The 26,714-nt window shown below is 32.8% G+C and overlaps 1 protein-coding gene across 1 annotated transcript in view; it reads right to left on the bottom strand.

The window, feature by feature from the left end:
- The window catches only part of Cbp53E (Calbindin 53E), a 125,788-nt gene that overhangs the window by 69,468 nt on the left and 29,606 nt on the right, over positions 1 to 26,714 (bottom strand). Inside the window, exon 2 of the mRNA XM_077427097.1 lies at positions 3,388 to 3,572. Within this exon, the coding sequence (XP_077283223.1) occupies positions 3,388 to 3,535 (148 nt within the window). The 5' untranslated portion in view covers positions 3,536 to 3,572. The remainder of the gene's footprint in view (positions 1 to 3,387; positions 3,573 to 26,714) is intronic.

A 26,714-nucleotide genomic window follows, 5' to 3' on the forward strand; every position in this document is an offset into this window, starting at 1 on the left:
AAAAATTTCAGTAACCGATACTAAGATTTTGTTTGATGATGCTAACGTGAAATATTTCCATGTATAATATACATATATAAAAATGAATGTCTGTTTGTGTGTCTCGAATAGGCTCCTAAAGTACTGAACCAATTACGGTGAAACTTTTAGAATTTGTTGTATGCATGTCCGGGAAGATTACTGTGAAAAAAAAACCTCTTAATAATAATAATATTTGTAATGACGATTTTACTGACGCGAAAGTAAAGCTATCCCGCTTTCAACGCATCACGCCGTGAGTGTGACAATAATCGCGCCACGCCTACCTCGCACTCGAATGTACTGACCATTCAGGGCTGTACCACAAACAAACAGCGGATGGCCCACGTCAACAAATATTTAAATTTAAATTGGCACACATACAGAATAATATTTATTTATTTATTTATTTAAGTTTGGACCGTTGTAGCATTACAGGAATTCCTAATGCGCCACAATGGTCAAAAATATAACAGAAAAGACAAGAAACAAAATAATAAATTAGACATAACAAAAACAAAACATATATATACACAAACAACTAAAAATAATAATTATTATTATTATATATCGTTTATCGTCTTTATTTTATTTATTTATTTTATTTATTTATTTTTATTTTATTTATATATTATTTAATATATCTATACCGAGAACGGGAACGGGAATTGCACGCGTTGTTGTGGCATTGAAACGCATGCCGGGTTCAGCTAGTATTAAATAAAACACATAAAAACCCTAAACACGTGGTCAATGATTGAATCCAAGTTGAAATCAGTCAAAATCTCGATCTTGAATTTTAGCAAGATCACAAAACTTAAGGTATGCGATAAAGTAATATTTTGGACTATGAGATTTAAATGGTTAAATTAATCACATACTATATAAATAATTTAGAAATTCTATTTTGAACTCAAATTATGAAAAGGTATAGAAGATAATGGTTGAAAGTTTCTCAAAATCAATACGATCGTAATATGATGATGGATGATATGATATGTGTATGTAAATTGAATTTGAACTTTTGGATAATTTGAACTTTGCACAAATTGAACCACTTATACAGGCCTCTCGAGTGATCGAATTAGCGAATTTTTTTGAATGATCGAAGTCAAACAGAAATAATATTTTTGGAACTGAAAATTGGTCTTCCGCCACTTTCAAATATAACGACTCATATGTACCTATATAAATATTAAATTTTTCTGAAGATATTCCAGCTGATATTATTTTTAAAACTTCACAGTATTATAAACAAGTACTTCCGTATAATATATGCTTACGAACTGAAAGAAGAGTTGGAATTATGTGGGGAAAAGTTTTAAAATAAAATTTATATACGTTCGAAAGCACAGAGAAAGAAGTACACTACTTAAACAGAAAACTTTCATTTGAAGCTTTGTAATATATTACACTTACAAAGTTTCAGAATCCATTATTATTTACTGCGAAATCGTTTCAAACGTCCATTATTACACTAGAAAACAATTCAATAATACATTCTAATATGTACGACAAAAACCTTGTAAAGGTAGCAAACATCTCAATCAAGCAGAAATTATTTATTTACATATTTGCCACAGTGTCATTACAGAATACCCTCACGCGTAACTGTGACAAGACATTGAAGCATAATATAAATACTATATATGTATGTATATAGGTACATACTAGTGTTGTGCCCGTTGATTTCAACGGGTTGCTTCGGAAAGCAATTGATACACGAATTAAAATAAAATTATATGTAATATATAAATATAGTATGAGGTAATTTATAGGCACGCGCGCGTATTAAAACGCTCCCTGTCCGCCCACGTTGAAACGATGAATGAATGTGTAGGTGTGTGGATGTGTGTATGTGTATGTGCTCCCGCGCAGCGCATCTGACATTGACGCCACCCGTTCCAACTCACTCAATATCAGGAGCACGTGTCATACGCGCTACCCCACTTCCTCGCTACCCCGCTTCCCCACTTCCCCACCTCCTCGACACGGTCTGTCGTCACGCCACATCTCTATGCATCATATATATAATATCACTATTCAGTCTGTATGTGTGTCTGTCTGAGATAACGCTCGCCGTACTACATATAATAGTTCTTTAGATTCGACATACATATGTACGCCACAGCTAAACCATTGCCAAAACGTATATGTATACGAATACAATTACAAAAGAAAAAAACTTACTATTATAAACATACTATTTTCTACCAATGTTTCATCTTGGCAGAGAATTTAACGTCATCTATTGAAGAATTAATTAATTTTTCTATTGGTGTTTTATATTGTTACATGTACATATGTAGGTAGTTTTTACCCTTTTTTTCATATTAAATATAAATATTAAATTAAATAAATATATTTGAAAGGTATGTTATTTGAAAACTACGTACATAGATAAAGTAAATATTCGACGGCGTGTGGATCGAACCCACATATTTCTATTATTTTTTTTTTATTTAATAACTTAATATGCCAACACCCATGCTATGATACATATGTCATCGGGTACAACACTAGTATCGTATACTCCCTGTATTCTAAAATTTTTTTTTTAATCTCCATACTTGTCCACGCACTCGTACATACAAACATACATACAGACTATGTAAGCATAATACAAATACTATATAGCCAGCAGTTTGACTTAGTGGTAGCGTATATACATATTTAGCACCACTGAGGTCAAAGGTTCGAGTCCTCGCCATCTGCTGGTTAGATTCGGGGGTTTTGTGACTCCAAATCGATCGTTTCTCTATCAGAGTTTGCCAATTTTATCTGATCATTGCTGAAACGGTTCCTGAAAATTGGTATTAGATCTATTCCTGTTGTCACAAAATCTGCCTGTGTATAATTTGTAATAATTATACACAGTAATCTGAAATCTATAGATATCTGTATAGACATCTCTATAATTTCGTATTTATTTATATGTATAAAAATTGTACACAAAAAAAAATCTAAAAATAATCCATAAATGTCTCTATGATTATTATTTCTGATTAATTGTTATATGCTATATATTCTGATTGTATATGTATTACTGTATTTTTGATTTCTGATTGTTTATGTATTCTGTATTTCGTTAACGTACACCCGTCGCATTAAAATAAAAATATATAAGAATTAGCGAGACATATGTTATAGATCGACTTGGAGTCACCAATATCCAAATCTGACCAGCAGCATTAAAGATTATTCTCAGATTTTTTTTTTCAATCGAGATCAGCTCACGGGATTGAACCGGGCGCCCTCTCGGTGCTTAGTATCAACGCTACCATCGAGCCACGCTGCTGGCTAAATATATGAAGAATGACCGAAATTCGAACATGAGATACATTCTATTTAAATTGAGAATTTGCTCACCGTCTTTGTCATAATGGCTCCAAACTTCCATGAACTGGTTAGCCGAGAGCTTCTTCAGCTCTCTGGAATCTGGATCGCGGTATTGTCTCATGAAGTTGGCCGCCCTCTCGAGGTTCACCTTTTTGGATGCTGCCAAGTCTGCGCTCATCTTGCTCGTTCTGGAAAACTCTTCAAATTCGATCCGTCTGCAAAGAGGGCAAAAGTGACCGGGTTAGAATACTAATACAACCACATCGCGGCAATTAATTTTGTACGGCGCGTCCCTGGGACAACCCTGACACAGTTACGTGCACCCTATATCTCCGTGCGTGTGAGGGATGAAATCGTGTTTTTTTCGGGCCGTTTTCCGGGTTTAGTGGGCGTCGTGTGAGGAAATTTTTGAGACGAGTCGGTCGTAAATTTTCCGAGCGATAAGCTTTTACGCGCCGGAAAATTTGCGACCGAAAACAACAGTTAAGCCGGCAGTTAAAACCGAGCTGCGGTTCTGGAGTGTAGATTAGCCGGGAATAAAGCTCGCATGCGAGTGAGCTTTCCCTTTTTTTCCGATGAAGTTTTGGACCGCGAAGTGACTTTTAATCGCTCTCTAATGGCGCGCGTGAATTATTAATCTAATTTTTCATAGACTTGGTCGCTGGAGTTCGTTAATAAAACGCTTCGAAAGCTACTGTTAGTAAATCAATCGGTGCCGTAATTAATTTTGATTTAATAAAACTTCGAAAGAAAAAAAAACCACGTCTGAATACAATTTATTAGAATAAAGCACACGTGTTTGAAAAATTGACTTTCGTATTTTCTCAAACAATGTTTGGAGATTGTTGTTATACAAATATTTACATAAAAATTATACACCTTTTCAAAAATGTGCTGAATTTTTGAAATACTTTCTTTATATAAAAAAAATGTAACGTAGATCGGACTATTTGATAAAATGAACACATTTATTACAGCTTAAATCGCATTCGAGTGCCGTTCCTTTTTATAAAAAAAATATATATTAATAAAATCATACACAATTACCATTTTTTTAAATTTTTATTAAGACATATATATGTTTAATATTTTTAATTAGCATATGGGCCGATATATTTGAAAGTAGCATAAATAGATTTTTTTTCATTTTGAGAAATATTTCGCAAAACATTATATTTAATGTTTTGCGTTTAAGAATATTTAAAAATACTGTTGGTCTGCAATACGTTTATTCTGCTTTTCCGAGATTCTGGACATATCAAATTAAAATAAGTGATTACAATTTGTACATTAAGTCAAACAGGAATCGTGTTTTTGGAATTGGAAATTGGACTTCCGCCAGGTTCAAATGTAACGGTTCATATATGAACATACATATGTATATATGTACATAAATAAGAGTAAGTTTATCTGTTTATTTACATGCCTATATATCATTAAGCAAACATATAGCTCATGTTAATGGCGTTTGATGCTATCAACTGAGGAGTCATGGGTTTAATCGCAGGTCCAGTGCTGCTGTAATTGTTATTGTTTTTGTTGGTTTTGAAACACACATGGATCATTTCCGAATACTAATATTGTGTTAAATATATTATTAATAATAATACGAATTTATTTTGTTATATGTATCCGATGTTCATTTTTATTTTATGTAATTTTAAGTTTTACTCTCTTCATATCAAATTCAACGTGTAATAAAATGGGTTTGTACATTTATGCCTACATACTTTTTAAATCAATAATATCGATTTAAAAATTAGATCATGAATGTATTTATTTTAGCATCTCAAGCTACGTACATATGTATGTATAATATTTTATATTGTCTTTAGAATCTGATTGATTTTTACTTTATTTTTGTAAAAAGAAACCTGAATAAAATTGGAAAGATAAGTAAATATATAATCAAATGATTATACGGATAGGGATTTTGTTATCGGTTAATAAATTTCAATGAAAACACAAAAGGTTCCATTCAATTACATACATATGCATGTGTGTACGTACGTAGTAGTAGATAGAAAACCTTAAGTATTTATTTTACTTTGTTACATAAATGAGCTTAGTAATTGCGAAGTAAAGTAAAATATATGTAGCATAAAAAACGCTGTAAAAGAGACAAAACATTGGTATAAAATTCTATAAATATTTATAACAAATTTAAATTTGATATAATGCGTATTTGTTAGCGCGTTATTTTAGATGCAGAGCTTATTCAGAGCAATATATGCTAGAGAAGTATGTACAAAGTGACATTTGAATTCGAAGCACCCTTTTCAAACTTCATTCCACGTACAAGCACAGATCTAACCATCCGATACTGACTTATCGACTAAATTAAATCCTGAAAAATGTCTAGGACACGTTGGCATTTAGATAGTGACCTTTCACACTACGACCACGTTCTAAAATTGATCCTACGCAAAATCACATTGTTCTCTACGTCAACTATTCGCCAGCTCGGCACATTGTTTCCGATGGTAATTCGCACTGAAAAGTTGACCCGAGAAACGGGGAGGGGGGGGGGGGAGGGGAGGTGGGGGAAAAACTCGAGAGTGTTTCATTCGTGCGAAAAATTTTCCGGATTCGAGACGACGGCGTCGCGAGACATTTTCGTCGTAAAATTCGAGAAGATTTCTATTGCATAAATTGCGGAAAAGCTTACCGACGATCTGTCACGTTTGTTGACGGGTCGCTTCGTCAAAGACAGGGAAAAAAAGCGATAATATAAAATAAAAATATGCGCAAACGAAAGGATCTCGTTAAAAAGGACAAAGCCTCGTTCACGCGGAAAGTGCTTTACCTTTACTTTTATTTGTTTGTTTGTCCTCGAACACGTTTGGACCTTTCCTTTGAATTCCTGCCGCGCATAATACAATATAATATACATATGTATATAAGTGTGCGTATTTGATTTACATATAAATGTAAGGAGAAGAAAAGAATTTAAATGATATTTATGATTTTACCGAATACCATTTACAGCTTTTTTAGAATTCTAGAATAAACATAAAATGGTATACTCATACATACATACATATATTTGAATGTAGCTTTACACAATAAAACTGAACGATATGAGCAATTTTAAGGCCAATGAAAGTGTGTAATCTGCAGTAGGGATTGCAATTTACCGCCAAATTTCATTTGCCTGTAAACAATATACATATAATTTATTCCATTCCTGGTTTACCGGTAAATGAAAAAATAAAAATATTAAAAAAATATTAGAGTATAAAATTTATAATTTCTATTACATGTAAAAAAATTTCAGTCCGATTTCAGACCGAACACCGATAAGGGGAGGTACCATTTCCGGTCAACTTAAAATTTAAAAAAAAAATTACATCTTATCAATAAGAAATTCAGTAAGCGATACTAAGTTTCAGTTCGATAGGACTAACGGTGTTTAAAAAATCTCCAAAATACACAGACACACATTTTTTCTAGATCATGAATACGTGATCAGTGATCGATTATGAGTTCGAATCAAACTGGTAATACAATTCGTAATCTGCAGTGATTTGGTTTGATTGTTTGATACTAAGCTTTGATCGAATAAATCTATAATATAACATTACAGAGTGATACAAATTCATTCATTCATATATGTATATTTTTTATATTAAACACAACATATATGGTTAAACATTGTAAAAAGTATTGTAAGTATTATACATAGCAAATAAAAATATCAATTAACATCCACAGAGATATCTTTGGTCAAATTTGCAGCTTTTTATACAATTCTGCAAAACCCGAGATGTTGCAAACTCAAAATTTGTGAGAAAATTGGTAAAGTTCCCAAATTGTTGGAACCGTTTCAATGATAGTCAAATAAGTTGGAAAACTCTGGTAGGAAACGATCGACCTCACAAGTCACAATGTCACAAGGTCACAAATCCAAGGTCTGGCCAGCAGCAACCGGTGCGATTTGAACCTGTGACCATTTTGTTCGAAAGCATTACACGGTATCCACTATTCTATGCTGCTGGTTTTATTTATTTCATTAAAGCTTATTCAATATGCTAATAATATTACAAAATCACTAGTATACAAAATTACGTCACGCAAAACCACAAACACGATAAGTAGTATACATGTTATCACATAAGCATATATAATAGAAAATCTCGTTTGTCACGCGCGGAAATTCGCCGAGGACACGTTCTCAAGTCGGAAAAGCGAAAAGTTTGCGGGGAAAATTCAACGGCGAAAGATGTAAACTTTGCGAGGAGGTTGGACACTCGTTGAAAAATTGAACAGACTATTGACCCAATTCCGCATAATCTTGTCCTTCGTCGAAACCGTCTTCCCAAAAACTTATTTCAAGCTTTCGCCAGTGCAGTTAAAAGTTTTATTGTTCACCCGGAACTCGACACAAAGCAGAATATTTCATGAAAATGTCCGAAAAGTTAGAAGATTATGAAAATTCTAAACTTAAACTCCACTGTGTTAAACACAGAACTACATACACGATAGCTAAAGGGCTGTTTTAAAAATATGTATCTATTTCTTCGAAGTCACCATTACATATACATACATATGTTACAGTTGAAGTGTATCTTCCAAATGTATTATTGGAAAATATTCCATCTAACCTGGTACCAACTACCATTATAGTTGAATTGTATTTTAAGTTGTAATATATTTTGCGTACATCATTGGAATATATTCCGTCTAACCCACGTAGGGTGATTCAATATGGCGAATTTCATTTCAACTGGTCAAAATATACTACAACTGAAAATACAGTACAACTATAAGTCGGTACCAGGTAAGATGGAGAGATTAGGTTTTCGTGAAAATGTCTTTCGACTAGTAAATTGAAGTTGGAAAGTCACATTTTTGTTTTGAACGCATTCTTAGAGTTATCGTAATATGGTACTCGTTACCTTTATTCGTCATACCTAGCAAATATTAACGCATTGTTGAATTTTAAAGCATTCGTATTAACATCAGAACTGTCAAAAGTCAACTGTTTGAAACGCACATTGTTGAAAGTGTATTTGCGCTTGTATTCCAATATGAATGACCTGGAACGCAAGTTGGAATATATAACAACTGAAAATACACTTTGACTGTGAACTGTGAAATACAATTCGTTTTGTTCTCCAGCTTCTATTAGGTAATCCGTCATGCCTTTCGTTGCTGGAACAGTTGGGACTATATCCCTAATAATCAGTAATGTCACCCTAACGGTTTCCATGGGTTTCCGGAAACCCGTTGTTCCAGAAATTTAAAAATTATACAAAACTTGAAAATTGATATCGATATTTGCAAGTTCGCAGTCGATTATATTGCAGGTAAAGAGAAAATACCTTTTTTCAGACACTGGGAATCATCCTTCCATCCTAGCAAAAGTCATAAGTTTTATTGCATCGTAATTTAACACCCAAAGAAAGTCGAAGACTCCAATTTTTTTTTCAAACACGTGCAAAATACTTTGTTGAAATTCGAAACGGGCGTATTTTTTTTATTTGGTACTACATGATTGAATTGTTAGACTTTATTTTCATTTACATATTTAGACTTAAATTTAGAGTCAAATTTAAGAGGACAAAATATTTTAATCTTTATTGAGTTAGTGTAATGTCGATTGGGAAGGAAAATTATCTGTAAGTTGTATTGCATGTTATTTTTCCATTTTCAATTATTATTTACCTATTGATCTATTGCGCTTTAATTTTAAAGTTCTGTTGTTTTTATTTTATCATTGTATTATATACATACATATGTTAATTGCATGATTTTACGTTTATGTATACATATATCCGATTTCCGTATTCTTAAAACTTAGTTTGAGTTTCTCGCACGGTGCTCTCAGTTCAAAATTTTATTTTGTTTTCAGTTTTTTTATTTTAATTAACCACCGCATTTTATATCTTATTACTATTAAAAAATAATTGATTTTGATGTTAAAATATCATACTTAAACTCATTAATAATGAAACATCAGAAAAGCAACGCAAAAATTTAAATTACACTATTGAATTCAAATTTAAAAGCTAATGGATTTATGCAAATAATTATTTTAAATATTATAATATTCACGTAATATATAAGAAAAATTTTCACCTAAAAAGTCACTATTACGTAAAAAATTCAATTTATATTTATTCAAATTTTAATTTAATTTTCACGTAATGCCTTGAACTTGAAAAAAACATTATTATTGAAAAAAAAAATGGAAGCCCGTTGTTCCAAAATTGGGGTGACACCACTGCTAATAATTATGTGCCTGGTAGACATCATCATTTGATGGGTGTACCTCTGCTCGCACAGCTCTTTATCGAATGGCTCCTATTCCAAGAGCTATCCGACTTCTCAATAAAATCGTTGCTGCTGAGCCTGAATGTGATATTTTCCACCTCAGTGAGCGTAGGCTATGAGATTATTTTAACCTATTTGTCTGGTAGCCTGCGCTCATCATTATTTTCATAATTTAAAGTGACGTATGAGTGGAATTTAGATCTTCTGTCTTCCATTTGGGTCACGCAGGGATTTTTTGTATTTCCGGCTGGTTCTTATATATTCATGCTGGCTATAGTAGGTGTTAGACATTTTCTTCTTTATATTTTGTTATTTGATATTTTTACTTTATCTGCTATTATTATAATGCTATTGTTTTTTTATGACTACATATAAGTGGATTTTTTGTCTGTGTATATACATACATATGTATGTACATATATATTTTTATTTTTCTCATCTCTCATCTGTATTTTTTCGACTCCTGTAATGTCACAATAGCACAAACTTATTTATTTATTAAATAAATAATTATTCAATAAATATATACATATACTATACATGAAAGTCAGAAAGCAAAATTGGAACAAGAATGGTTTTAGTATCGGCGGTAATGAGATGTCACGCCAAATACAAACCCGTTTCAAAATTTAATATCAAAAGTGGCTTTTTAATAATATACGAATGTCTGAATAAATAACGAGATACCCTACCTTGGGAACACCCCACGTTAATCCACCCCAACCCCATCTTGAACTCTTCACGGTCGCAGGTGTGGTTCACCCGTACTACTCAAATGCGGTCTATAGATAGAGTGGTTCATGCAACATGTAACCAATTCGAGCACCTTTCGACATCACATTAAATTATTTTGGATACTCATTTATACGTATGTAAATTCTCTAACTGTCTTTAGAGTGCTGTTTTCAGTTGAAGTGATCTAAAGTATTATTTTGAAATAAAACTAAAATATACATATACATAATATATAATAATCGTAAGTGAAACGTAAAAGAGGTATGTAAAAATGGACGAGATGTACATATATATGTTTGTGGGTATATGGCGGACGCGTCGACCAGTATGGAGATTTCAAAAAAACAAATTTTAGAATGCTTGGAGTATTTTTTGTGCCTAGAGATATTTAATAAAATAAATACACGCAAACGAGGCGCACAACCAATCAGTGTGAAGTGGTCTTAAAACGTTTGACCAATTAGAGCAACAACGATACATTCTGAGCAATGGGTGCATTTTAATGTGGCGTGACGATTGATCGTGTCGAGGAGACGCGGTGAAGTGAGGGGGGGGGTGGAGCATCTGACATGTGCTCCTGATATTGAGCACTTGACTTGGAGCTGGTGACGTCAGTGTTAGATGCGCAGCGCGGGAGCGTACAAACATACACACATCCACGAAGACACACACATTCATTCATCATTTCGAATGAGTGAAAGGGCGTAATGCGCGCACTCAACATTTTATTATTAATACGTGCGCGTGCCTAATATATTTATAAATATATAACATTAACTTTATTTTAATTCAATTCCTTTCCGAAACCACTCGTTGAGATCAACGGGCACAACACTAGTATATTATATTGTTTGAAAAACGTTGATTTGAGTTCAATAGGCTTATCTGGTGGATTATGAGTATTACACTTATGGAGCTTTAAGTATGGCGCACTTAATAACATTGTGTTTAATTTCAATGCCAATTTTCTGGCGAATTTCCAATTGGACTTGGTACACTTTTTCAACTGAGCGATTCGTACGATCAGCACAATTTTATGGCGTAGATTATTCAGATATATCATTGAGAGAGCGTACAGTAAAAAAGGCTTTAAAAGCAAGGACAATGTAAGGCTCGGATGAATGATGATGAAATAATGTCGCGCACAGGCGAAATCTTACCGCATATTTTTTCCAACTTCCTCTTCTTAATAAATACGAAAAAAAAGAAGAGCCCGAGGACAAAAGAAAAATGTCTCGGCCTCGCGCAGTTTTCCTAGCTAAGAAGAATTTCAATTATAGGGTTTGAAAAACGACTTTTGCCGAATTAAACGCGTTTCTGTCAAATTTACAAGAATTCGCATACTAAATTACGCAATCGAGTTAACAACTCTGAGTCACGTGAAAATAAAACGTGGAAAGGAAAAGAACGAAACTTCGGCGATGAACAAAAAAAAAAATACAACGATAAAAGAAAAAGAAACTCTTCGTAAATATTTATGAATTGTTGCGAGTCTGAAACGTGTGTGTTTATTTGGTATAAAACGAAATCTGTTCCTTTGAGCGTTCTCTTGTCACTATTAGTCTGATATATATATGTAGTCTCAGCCGTAACATTGTTCGAAACGTATTGAATATATACATAGGTATATATATATATGTGTTACGCATTGAAACAATATCGATTTTGTATTTAATATTAGATTAAAAATAAAATATTAATTGCACGGTCACAAGACAGCCGTATAATTATTAACTATTCAAATTATACCTTGCAACTTTGTCTAAGAAATGATACGAACCAAACTCGATTCTTGAAGGTCTTAAAATAACATTTAATAATTAAAGATACAGACTGTGGCACGAACCGTTTAAGAATGCTTAAACAGCGTGGACTAGTGGTTAGCATATTATGCTTTGGAACAGAGTGATGACGGTTCGATTCCCACTAGTAGCTGCTGGCCAGACCTTGGTATGTGACTCCAGGTTGATTGTTTCCTATCAGAGTTTGCCATTTTTTTCAATTTTCATTGAAACGGTTCCTGTAAATTGGAATCTCTTTTCTAATCTCTCTTACAAATTTTAAACTATTCACTTTCACGAGTTTCGCCAATTTGTATAATAAAATGCTGCAGAAATTTCTCCATAGATGTCAGTGTGAATGATGTTTTTATGAATTCGCATTGCATAAATGGTTGTATTGATTGTATTGATCATATTGTATCTGTAACGAATTTCAAAATCATTTTATATCTACATATGTGGACTAGTGTTTAGCATATTATGCTTTTGAGCAGATTTTCACTGTTCGATTCCCACTAGTAGCTGCTGGCTAGACCTTGGTTTGTGACTCCAGATCGATCGTTTTCTATCAGAGTTTGCCAATTTTTCTGATACGGTTCTTGTAAATTGGCATCTCCTTTCCAATCTGTCTTGAAAGTCTCAGGCTATTCATCGTCTGAAGATTCGCTAATTTGAATGATAAATGTCTCCATAGATGTCAGTGTGGATGAAGTTTGTATGAATTCGCATTGTATAAATGCCTGTATTGATCGTATTGTACCTGTATTAGTACACTCCTCGCTTTGGAGCGAATTGTAAAGGCGAGTGTAAATGTTTGATTGTAATAAAAAAATAAAATTAGTAATATAAAAATAAAACTAAAAAAAGTCTTAGCCTCTCGAGTCTTTAATTAGTGTGATAAATACACTAAGCGCATTATAAATTTGAATATTTACTTTATTAAATCAACCACTTTATACATTAAAGGGTACGTTTTATAAGAATTAAGAGTAATTTTAAAATATAATTAGTATAATTATAATATTCCAGTCACGCAAAATTGCGTGGTTCGCAAAATTTAATATATGAAAATTGTACTTAATTTGAGATCAAAAATCAAACATATTCAATTGTGACGTGTTTTGATTTGTCGTCGAAAATTGTGACGAAAATCCACTTGGATTTTTTTCAATAGATTAATAAATCTTTATTGTTAATTCGCATCAATAATCTCAATATATTTGCATTAAGGCATGCAGAGCTTCGGTTGTCATCGATGGAATATTTGCAATACTGGACAATGACGATGACGATTTAATGTTGGGACAATCGACCTTCCTGGTTGAATTCAATGAAATATCATTAATATTGAGGTGCATTGTATTCAACTCTTTAGTTTTGCTCGATGAATTGGGAAGATGGATATCTACATATGACGGAGCTGCTATAGCGAATTCTTCAGTGGAAGAGTTGAGTGACAGGGGTTGTCGCAGGATGTTTTGTATATAATTATTATATGTAATGATGATATATGGTACTTATGTACAAAATTTTAATCATAGATGTCGCCTTGTGCAACCTGTAGTGGCACCTATGATCGAGGCTAATATAGAATGGATAAATATGTAAAGAAAACTTTATTTACACACCTCCTTTTAGCTTCGCTTAGGATTACAATTTAGGAAAAAATTTGCTTCTTATCCGATCGTTTTCATACTTTGCTATGTTGCTCATTTTGGTCATCAATATAAGTAAATGGATCCTCCGCCATTACGATGAAGAAAAAATATCGTTTAAGACGCGTTTGAAATTTGAATTTCTGAAAAGTGCCTGACGTTTATTCAGTTTTTAGTTTTAAACATAGATGGCGGTAGAAAAATAAAATTATTGGTATTTTTATACAAAATAATAATTTTATATACAAATTATAGAAGAGGTATGTTTTTAAAAAACTTTTATTATTTTAATGTAATTTTTAATAAATAATTATCAATTTAATATATTATTGCGTTCTATATTATAGTCCAATTTAAATTTACTTCAGACATTATATATATATATAGGTATAATATATTTATTTTATAAAATTTTTAAGAATCATTACCTGTAATAGTCAAACTACGTAGTTTTTAAATATGCAAAGTTAAATATTACTTGAGAGTTATTAAAATTTTAATAATATAATAACGACACGAAAAATTTCAGTTCATACAGAAAATGAATGAAGTTTCAGAAAGTAAAAAAAAAATATTTAAGCGCAAAACTGAAGCGAAGGAAAAGAAGCACCACTTAGGCAAACAATCAAAACTTTATCAATAATAGAAGAAAGCGCAAAACTCACAAACATGAAGGCTCAAACTAAAGCCATAATAGCTTTTAAGATAATAAAAGTACACGTATGGTAAAAATCGTATGATATAAATCTAATTTGAAATGAGTTAAGATAAATGAAGACTGTTAAAATTTGCGCTACAATTGAGCAACCGGAAACGATTGATTGTTTGACTACTCTGAAACTATGTATGTATGTATTATATTGGCTTTGCGATTCCGACAGTTAAAGAATGGCTTTATATATTAAGGACGAATTCACGTCGATTTGAAACGCAGAGAGCAACAGTTAATGGCCTCGCTTTAATTAATTAGTTTGAACATTTCCCAGTGAAAGCAAGAGACAGAGGGGGAAATGGAGCAGCTATTGAAGTCACAGACTCAATTGCCGGAAGTGCGCGGCTGTAGTTTCCGGTCTCTCTCGTCGGAGCTTTCGAGAGCTTTCTCCCTGTGTGAAAACGTTCGACGAACATTTTATAGGAGCTTTGCATATACGAAGGTGCGAGCAGGCCTTGCTCCATTTTCAGATCTTCAGATGCGAAACCCGAGGCTTTCAGCTCGTCGTATTGCATGCTCTCGAAGGAATCGAATCGGATGGATCAAAGGGGGCTTCCGCTGTACGTATAAACGGGGTGTGGTTAAGCAGTTCAGAGAAGGTGCTATTTATTGGCATAATATTGGCGTAATGGGAAAAAATCTAAATATAAAATTGGATTAAAAATAATTAAAAAACGTAATAATGATGATATGAATCATTTGTGGTAGTGCTTACCGACACATATTCAACAATTTTGTAAACAACACAGATTCTGCTCTTCATTTAATGATATTGTTGTCTATATCGAACCATCATCTTTTTCTTAGATATTTATTATATACAATAGTTAGTCTCTTTCGAAATTATATATTATATATATATATATATATATATATATATATATATATATATATATATATATGTATATATATATATATATATATATATATATATATATATATATATATATATATATATATATATATATATATGTATATCAGTGGCGGACGGTGGGTGTTAATACCGGGTGTGCTGTGTATGCCGTAGGGCATAGGGTATAAAATTAGCAATTAAAAAAAAATACTCGTTTTGCATTACAAAAATGTTTAATTTATTAGTTATTTATACATAAGTTCAATGCGACGTTTCTGAGACATAAACTTTTCAATCACGTCTGCATAGAATGTGTCTTTCTGTTTTAATTCCACCAATAACTTTTTTTCTATTGAAATTAAGCTAAGGCCACATAATCTATCTTGACCTTGCGTACCTCTATAGCAAGTTTTTATTCTTTTCAGCGCCGAAAAAGAACGTTCTGCTGAAGCTGTACTGCTTGGTATCGTTAATATTAATTCTCCCAGCTTAAACACCTCTTTAAAACCAGATTTGAGGTTATTTTTTGTCATGAATTGTATTAATTCATGAACAGGTTTCTCTGAAAATTCAGAGCTGGAATATAGCACAATGAGTTCGTTTTTCAATCGAATATAATCAAACAGTGATCCATAAAAATCTTTTAATTTATTAATTAAAACATTTGGAAAATTTTCTTTATATTCGTCATATTTATCATTACAAAGAAGGTGGAAATATTCTAATTTGGAAAGTGAAGAATATCTACATTCGACTTGTGCGATTATGCTATCAACTATTTTGAAATATAATTGACGAAATGAAGTTTTATCTTCTACTTCTGAATAATTTTTTAATCTTTGTGGCCTACGATCATGATCATCATTTTTTTCATTTAAATAATTATTCCATAACATTTCAAAATTATTATCCCTTTCGTATTTCAGTTGCTGCAAAACATCATTAATTTTTTTACAACAATATAAAACGTCCGAAGATTTAGATTGAAGAATGTTATACAAAACATCAGTTATTCCAAACAGTTTTGAAAAAATTTGAAGAAGTTTAATTGTTTGAAAATCCTCTAAAAAGCCTAAAAACCCTCGTGCTTTTATAACAGTATCTCTGTCCCATAATTCACAATTTTCTATAACATGTCGAAAAAAATCTGTAAATTGACTTCTGTATTGTTGTACTGTGCTACTTAAACGAGATGTAAAATTCCACCTTGTGGGTGCTACAGAGGGAAGTCTTTTTGTCACAAATTCCTGTAAAGCGAATACTCTTTTGGAAGATTTTGAAAAGTATGTAGACAATCCATTTAAAGTTTGAAAAAATGATTTACTTTCTTTAATATCAGAAAGACCTTGCTGCAATACTAAATTCAATACATGAGCATAACAGTGTGTAAAAAGAGCAAAAGGATAAGCATTGAGGACTTTGGATTGCAAACCATTTACGTGTCCACTCATTACACTTGCTCCATCATAAGTCTGTCCAACCAATTTGTCTTGAATTTTAAATTCTTCAACTATGTTCACCACGTGACGGAATAGACCATTAGATGTTTTATCAGCACTAACGTCTGTAAAACTAATAAACCGTTCATGTACATTGCCTTTACATACAAAACGTAAAACTGTTGAGAGCTGTGATTTTGTCATTATATCTGAAGTTTCATCGAGAATAATAGCAACAAAACTTGCTGACTCTACTTCATTTTTTATATGAACTTTAATAACATGAGCGATTGCTTCGATTATGTCATTTTGTATACTTGGAGAAGTACCACGAAAGGTAGTAGCAGTATTTAAATGAGTATCTAAAACAGAATCATATTCTCGAAGAGCATTTAGATATTCAATGTAATTGCCTTTGTTTACGGAATTACATGACTCGTCGTGACCTCGCAGGGACAGTTCTTGTTTTCCTAGATAGATTATTGCGTTAATAATTCGTTTTAAAACATCTCTATTTTTATTTACTTGTTCATTATGTCGACTTATTTCGGCTTTACGTTGACTGTCAATTAATACGTCGATTCGTTGTTTGCCAAACATTTGTATGGAAAGAAATGATTGAACGTGTGCCTGCGATCCTTCGTGTTTCTTCAGTGCTGCTGTCAAATGGTTGAGATCAGCAAATCCTTCTTTGTTCCACACATTAATATCTTTGGAGAACAATAAACATGGCCAGCAGAAAAGTTTGGATCGAATTTCACAGCCTGTAATCCATTCGAATTTTTTATAATTTGAAACGCAAAAATGTCTAGTGTAAACTTTTGTTTTTTCTTTATGCAAACTGGATAAATTTGGAAGAGACGGACACGGTTTCCCATATTTAATTATTTTTAATTTTATCTCAAAACTTCTATTTGAAAACGGAATAGTTAAAATGTCTTGAACACTGTTAGCCATTATTAGTTATTAGAGGTAATAATATGACCATAAAAATACGAATGTGCGAAAAAGTACGAGAGCACGTGTCGCATCGCATTCGGTCAATTGCCGAGTGGTGCGGTGCGGTGCGGTGCGGTGCGGTGCGGTGCGGTGCGGTGCGGTGCGGTGCGCGGTGCTCTGAAGTCGTAGCACACCGTACGTCTTAATATCGCGAACAAACCTATACAAGCGAATATCCGCCTGCACACTCCAACCAAACCCACCAATTTGCTGCACGGCATAGGTATTCTCTCGTCGCGGCGCACAAACTACATACACACATCACACAACACGCTGCAGACTGCACACCACACCATACACCATACATTTAGCGCACGCGGTAAATACACCATACACATCAATGCCTGTTTATACAACAACACATTATTTTGTATTAAAATACTACTTTATGTGGTCTTTGGTTTTCACGGGTGTGCGCCGCACACCTAGCACACACCCAATATACGCCACTGATGTATATATATAATTCCTTCCTTTTTTAATTCCAAAATATCCTATTATATTCTTCTTCTATATTTTTAATTGTTTGAAATAAAATTTTAATTTCAATATTGATTTTATTGAAAATTTACTCTCTTTGTTCGTAGTAACAATAGATTTAAATTTTGTGATTTGACCTCGAGATTTCAATTAATATTTTTTTGTTTTAAAATTAAAATATGTAATAAACGAACTGGTTTGTTAAAAATGGCGAATTCCCGATTTTTTTCTTCGATTTTCATAGCTCATTTTTTTAATGTAATAGAAATAATAATCTTTATAACCTTATATAACCTCTAGAGAATCGAGGTTTTTTATGTTTTTCTCAGAAACCTTTTGGTTTATTGAATTGAAATTTCATATCTAGAAGTTTAAGCGTAATAAAAAGTAATGTATAAAATTTGGTAAGCATCCCTCAACTGGAAGTGGCAGATTACTCTTATTTTTCTTCCATTATTTTTTTTATAATATAAATACGATTTATAATGTTTTCAACATATTAGTCCTGTGCGTTGGGTCACTTTTACAGAACTACTGTAATATATTATTCAATTTATATTAGTATGAGAGGAAGTGGCAAATCTTTGATTCAGAACAGAAAATTAGAGATTTACGTACTTCGATTTCATTGTCAGTCATAATGAATACAAAGATAAAAAAAAATGACACATAATTTTACTCTACAACCTAAATTCCAACTTTCAGCATGAAACTCCAGCGGTGAGAGACGCATGTCATTTTATTATTAATTCGTAGTATCTTATTATTTCGACAAATTTCTCTTCCATTTATCAAATATGAAAATTATTTTATTACAAATAAAACCATTTTTTTGTAAACAAGCATTAAAATCTCCAAACAAATACAATTATATTTTTATACAATACTATAGAGATACATATCTACATGTATGCATATGAAACGAATTATGTATGTACATATGTATGTGTGTAGCATATTTTTATAATAATCAACAAATCCGAGATGCTAGAAATTCAAATTTTTGAGAAACAGTAATAGGTTGCTAATTTAGTAGAACTGTTCCAACAATGAAATCAGATAAATTGGCAAACTATGGTACGAAACCATCGGCTTGGTCACATGTAACCAAGGTGCTAGCAACACCGGGCCAGGGTTTTAAACCCATGACCCTTCAGTTGATAAAGTTATACGATAACTACTGAGCTATGTCGCTGGTTATATGAATTTTTATTATGATTTATTATACTGTAACATGGGAACATGAGAGAGATAGTATCCACTGTCTAAATGCATTCGTGGATGAACAATAGAGACCCCGGACTAGCCTAACGGGACTCAGGAACAAGAGTCCGAACAAAAGATACGCTGGAGTTCTCACAGACTTGGGTAAACAATAGACTCACCACGGTAGACCTTTACATCTCTAGACAATAGACATATTAATGGATCGGGGGAGCTGTGATGTGCAACTTGTCCTTCTTAAGGAGGTACACAGGCTAGATAAGATTATTCTGGAGTGGACCTCTGGGATCGTTGAATAAATGCCGTGAAGCGATATTAGTCTTTAATTTGGATCCTGAACCTACCCCTTCAAATTCCCTCAGTAGAAAGTATCCAACGCTAACCACTGAGCTACACATGTCGCTGGTTGTTATGCCAATACAAAAGATCACAAAAGAAAAATCAGCTGATAACTAAAAATAATTGTATGTGATGTATGTATTTAAGCTTATTGTAAAAAACTAAATGTATATAAGCTTATTGTAAATCATATTAACAATTAGATACAACATAACTTCTTATTGAATACTTATCTCGCAGATAAAACTCACTGAAGAGATATACAGTGAAATGTCAGATCTGACGTATTTGGCCAAAAATCAATATATATATCGTGTATTACATTACATGAAGCTAGACGCCAAATTTGAAATTTATATATACATATGAGAGCTAAAACTATAAATATTTAAATATTAGAGATAACGAGAACCTATAGAGCAAATTTTATAAAATATAGAGTGAATTATAGGCGTTTAAACAATTAAAATCTGATATGGCCGTATCATGGCGAACAGGTTACAATACAAGTGACAACGCTTGTTAAACGTCAGGAAGGTCTACGGGCCCCGTTTTTAAAACGCGTTGTATACGATATTTTATCTCCAACGTAATGGCAGACGATACATTAACGTATATTGATGACCAAAATGAGCAATAAGGCAAAGTATGAAAACGATCGGATACGAGATAAGAGATATAAAAAATGACCACTAACACGAAAACAATGTGAAATGCAAAGGAGGTATGTAAAAAAAAACTCCAGGATGTGAGGTTTCCGAAAGGATGCTGCGTTACAGATTTGGCGTACCAAAGGACGCTTAGCATTTTTTTTCGCATGTGCAAAACTATCTAAAAAAAACCCGTGCCACGTACCTTTCTGTGTGTTTCTACTTTAATACTGCCGAACGTGTTACGAAACATTGCATCCCCACCCTATGCTTCGTTTCTCAAGGAACTTTACTAAAATGCTTTATCAATTTATATTTTGTATTATTTTATAATCTAAAGATTGCAAATATTCAATCTTACGTGAAATTCCCGTGATTTTCAACCGCACCTCAAACATTACTTATATACATACGTATACACAATACAAGCAAGATGCGTCCTCACTGAAGATGTGCATACATATACATATGCATACTTAAACACGCGTGTTTAGAACCGCTCATATGTTCAATACTTTATGCCTAAGCTTTGGGAAGCTTCGCGAGTGGCCGCTTATTCATGTACACGCGTTCATTTTTCAATGCGTTCGTTTCCCGGGAAACATTTCCAATACAATATTCCAAGACGTTGAAACGTTGCAAAATAAATATTTTCAGCGCACGAGCTCGTTTGTATACACTTCGAATACTATCCGCATGCAAAACAATATTTATAGATGAAAGCAATCGGCGGAGCAGTGAACCAAGTCAACATGATATTGGTATATTAGTTTACATTGGGATTAAATTTTGAAATATTGAACAAATTGTATATTTGAAATATCGTCAATCGTTTGCTATTGCATGTGTAAATATGAAGCTTGTTGTTATAAAACTGAATATAAAAATAAATTTAACGAATTTCAAAAGCATATTATTTTTATTTTTTTATTTTACATATATACCAGGAAGGCCTTACAGGTAAATCCCAATGCGCCTTCCTGGCCAATTACAAATTACAATTACAATTAGAAATGCAGCATTTTTATTACAAGTCGTTGAATTACGGGACACTGAAAAACTCGCAAATTAACGAGACATCTATGAATTGTACATAAATTTTATTGTACATTAATCATACATCAAATAGTGGTGACATAGTAGGTAGGAAGGATTTTTAGCCAATTTTTTTTCCGGGAACCGTTTCAACAATGAAATCAGAGAAAATTGGCAAACTCTGATAGGAAACGATCAACCTGGAGTCAAATCCAGGTCTGACCAACAGTATACTCTGAAAAATACATTTTCATTATATCTAAATATGTGGACTAGTAAGTTTATCGTATTATTCTTTTGAGCAGAGTGTTCACTGTTCGATTCCCACTAGTGGCTGCTGGCCAGACCTTGGTTTGTGACTCCAGATCGATCGTTTTCCATCAGAGTTTGCCAATTTTTCTGATTTACATTCAAACGGTTCTTGTAAATTCTTGTAAATTACTAATCCCCTTTCCAATCTGTCTTGAAAATCTCAGGCTATTCAGCGTCTGAAGATTCGCCAATTTTAATAATAAAATTCTACAAAAATTTCTCCATAGATGTCACTGTGAATGATGTTTTTATGAATTCGCATTGCATAAACGGTTGTATTGATTGTATTGATCGTATTGTATCTTTATTAGTACATTCGTCGCTTTGGAGCGAACTGTAAAAACGAGTGTACATGTTCGATTGTAATAAAATAATATTATAATCGCGATAAAATTAGGGACTTTATATCTGTGATAATTATGTGCGTGGTACTTCCTGCTCGCACAACCCTTTATCGGATGGCTCTTGTTCTAAGATCTATCCGAATTCTTAATGAAATCGTTGCTGCCGTGCCTGAATGTGACATTTTCCACCTCAGTAAGCGTAGATTATCAGATATTATTTTAACCTATTTGTCTGGTAGCCTGCGCTCATCATTATTTTCATGATTGAATGTGATATATGAGTGAATATTGATCTTATCTCTTTTATTTGGGCCCCACGGGTATGTTTTTTACTCAAAGCTGGTTCTTGTAGATACATATGTATGTATATTGGTGCTGACTATTGATACAATCTAAATGACAATTTTTTTTAATGTTTTGTGACTACTTCAATTATTTCCTGAACTTTTTCTGATATTGTTTTTTATGTATATTACATTAAATTTATTACATTTTATACCAGGAAGGCCTTACAGGTAAATCCCAATGCACCTTCCTGGCCAATTACAAACAATACAGCATTTTTTATTATACAGTTAAGTATGAGTCGCTGAATTACGAGAAACTGAAAACTCGCAAATTAACGAGACATCTATGAATTGTACATTAATCTTAATCAAATAGTGGTGACATAGTAGGTAGAAAGGGTTTTACCCAATTTTTAATCGGGAACCGTTTCAACAATGAAATCAGAGAAAATTGGCAAACTCTGATTGGAAACGATTGACCTGAAGTCACAAATATCCAGGTCTGACCAGCAGCACTACTCAGTTTTTACTACTCTACGCACTACTCTACTTTTTTTTCAATCGAGGTCAGCTCATGGGATCGAACCCGGCGCCTCTCGATGATAGGTAGAAGCTTAGCGACTAGGGATCCAAAATATTTGAATATATTCGAATATCGAATAGTAGCTTTAAATTATTTATTTGTAGTTTTAAAGAGTTCAAGATATTATTAAAATGTTAAGAGAATCATTATCCGGAACATCACGTAGAACTAAATGTGCTTTAGATTGAAAATAAAAAAATAAGTTCGTATTAAAAGGATTCGAATATTCGGATTTGGGATCCCTATTAGCGACCGAGCTATGCTGCTGGTTAAATATATATGTATTTGCCACAATGGTCCAAGCTTTAAATAAATAAATTAACATTAAGCGAGGGTCTATTCAATATCCAGAAAAATATTCCGCGTACTTTTATTGGAATTCTTCGGAAGCCATCGCTCAGAGACTTCCCAAGTCTTTAATTAGGACCCGAATTTAATCTGATAACGGTTTTTTCATCCACTTCGAGACGTACGACGTCCAAAAAACTTTTTCTGATTAACTCCTCGTGGGTCGTAATTCTGAAAAGTTCGCCTGAAAAACGACCCATTTTAAATTCGCCAATGTGAGTGTAAACGCGAGAAGAAAATTAACACATCATCGTCGAAAGGATACGCATCTAAAACAAAAACAAAACAATCACAGATCAAACGAACGACCCAATTAAAGTTTCGCAAACGATCGTACACTACCGTACATATGAGTTTTTTCACACGCAATTCCGCAAACTATAATCGAATCGATGATTAACGAATAGTTGAGCTGTTTATACGATCGACTGGCATTATCTTATTTTATATTTTATTCGCGGAAAAATAAGATCGAAAGACAAATAATATAAAAAGGGAATGACCCGTTTACGATCGAAATAGCGATCTTTTATTTATTTCGACCGCACGTCTGTGGAAAATTGAATCGTGTTCGGTCTCGTCTAAACAAGGATCGACGATACGGTGTGATTTTTCTCAATTTACTTTTTGTATCGAATTTCTCAGTTTATACATGTACCTACATATACTGCATTGCAAATTAAACCGAATGAGGGTCCGTGCGATTTATTTCGAGAATTTCGAGATGGGTCATTGATTATTTTAAAGGGTTCCTCGACGATAAAACAGCCCCTTCGATCGGTTTTAAGCTGACCCTTAGTACTTAGTACGGTTATATAACGATTATTCCATATAAATAGAAGACACATTTAATTACTGCAATATATAGTAGGTGCTTGAATAACTACATACATATGTCACTCTATTTTGATGAAACCTAATTTTTTTGGCTTCAATATTGTACTAGGAATAATTTAAGTACAATGCTTTAAATTCTTTCCAAATACATTTGGAAGGGATTGAGAGCGAAAAATATTAAAGGAAGTTTGAAAAACGTTTCTACAAAGAATTTCCTCCGTTTTGGACACAAAAGATTTAAGCCTTTCGTATTTAACAATAAAGAAAAAGCTTTCTGTATTATATACAATACATTTGATAAAATGGCAACTAGTTTAAGGTTCAGAAAAACACGTGGAATTGACCTTTTGTTTTGGAAATATCCGATATTACATATGCTAACAGAGCAAAAGCATTGTATATGATGATGGATTTAACCTCTGTTGAATAATATTGTGGCTGAGAAAAACACACGTGTTTACTACTACGAAGTCGAAACTACGTTGTTTTTATTCAATCGCCTATTAGGATCGAATATATCTATTACATGTAATATACCAGGGCTGCCTACTCATAAATTTGAGTATGATTAAAATAAATTTATTTTTTTTACCTTTCTTCATATTAAGTCGGCGATATCACACAATTTCCATACTAAGTTATTTATTTATGTGCATTGTGCATGATTTCGCTCCTTATTTTTTGTCCTCATATCCCCAAGAAATTACCCTAAGGCGATACAAATGGTTACACTTATTAATGTACATATGTATGTGAGTACCAACAATTTTTAAACATAACAGTATCTAATTTTATTTTTACGTAGATATATACCAGAAAGGCTTGATAGGAAGACCCCAATGCGCCTTCCAGGACAATTAATTACAAACAATGCAGCATTTTATTATTACATAAATCGCTGTATTTTCAGAAGCTAAAGAACACGAAATAACAAGTAATTAATTAATTAATTACAGAATTAATCCATTGAGACATCTATGGATTTAGATTTTTGTGCATACTTTTTACAAATTATACACACAATAAATACAGAAGATTTGCAACAGCAGAAAAAGATGATTTTTTGCCAATTTTGAGGAACCGTTTCAACAATGATCAGATAAAATTGGCAAACTCTGATAAGAAACGATCGATTTGGATTCACAAATACCCTCAAATCTAACCAGCAGTATGGCGGATCGAACCCACTGATCACTTGGTGCTAAACATACACGCTACCATTAAGCCATACTGTTGACTAAATATATAATTTCGAAAGAGACTTTGTAAGTTTGTATCTTTGGTTGGGAACTTCGTAAATAATACAAAGTTTCTATGTCGACTATTCAATTGGTTAAATATTGTATTTTTTTCGATTCAAATAAATTTAATAAAAAAACAAATGAATATTTACTATTAGATTCGCCATGTTTACGCTGTTTATATTACAAATACTGAGCGAAGCCGGGTAAAACAACTAGTATATAATACAGTGGTGACATCTGGATACAGATGGATAATCAACAAATTTTTGAGACACAGAAAATTTGCAAAAAATTCATTATGTAGGTAAAACTTATAGATTCAACAAATTTAAGTTTCTAATAGATCGATTTTACGAGAAACTCGTGGGAAGGACACCTATTTATTGTTCTGTCACAATAAGTAAGTTCGAAAAATCAGCTTATCACTAACAGGAGATGGTCAATCTTTGTTTTTTAATAACCACATTTCCTTGTCAGCAGCGTATTAGGCATTGCGATGGTATGAAATAGCTCTACTAGTGCACTACGCTTGTACAAATGTATGTAGGGGTTCCCGGAAAGATGCACTAAATTGCACTGAATAGTAGCACAGTTTCGGAAAGTCATAATTTACAAAGGCGCTCAAAAATAACTTACGCAATAGAATTCCACAAAAAGAGATTAGCACCCTCAGATAACATACAAATACTCCTTGACGCATTTTTGAGGAATTCTATTGCGTTAGTTCTCCTTGAGCATCTTTGAAAGTCTGGATGTCTCGAGAGTGCAACTATCTCGAGTGCATTTTTCCGGTCACCGTATATATGTAGACAAATACATGTGTACAAATATATGTATGTATGTAAATTATATTAAAATGTCGCCTTTTGGAAGTTTGCCACAAGGCTTTGATTTTGAACTTGAAAATTTTTGGTTTTTAGGCACCCTCGGAAACATTATTAACAAATTTATTATTTTGAAAGATTGATGGACACATTGCATGTAAACCAAAATGATTACATTACGTTTTTCGTCTCATCATAAAATATGATTAATAATGTCTTGAATATTTTAAACTTATAGTAGACGAAATTATTAGACACTTAGTAGTTATTGCTCGTAAATTCTAATACGGATTCGCAATACACATACGTACATGCATAAATTGAAATATTAATTAATTTATCGCGCTGTCTCCAAATTGAGAGTCTATGAGGGGGATAGCGAGGAAAGTTAGTATACGCG

The sequence above is a fragment of the Arctopsyche grandis genome, chromosome 3 (genome assembly GCF_051622035.1).
Source record: "Arctopsyche grandis isolate Sample6627 chromosome 3, ASM5162203v2, whole genome shotgun sequence".
Taxonomy (NCBI): Eukaryota; Metazoa; Arthropoda; class Insecta; order Trichoptera; family Hydropsychidae; genus Arctopsyche; species Arctopsyche grandis.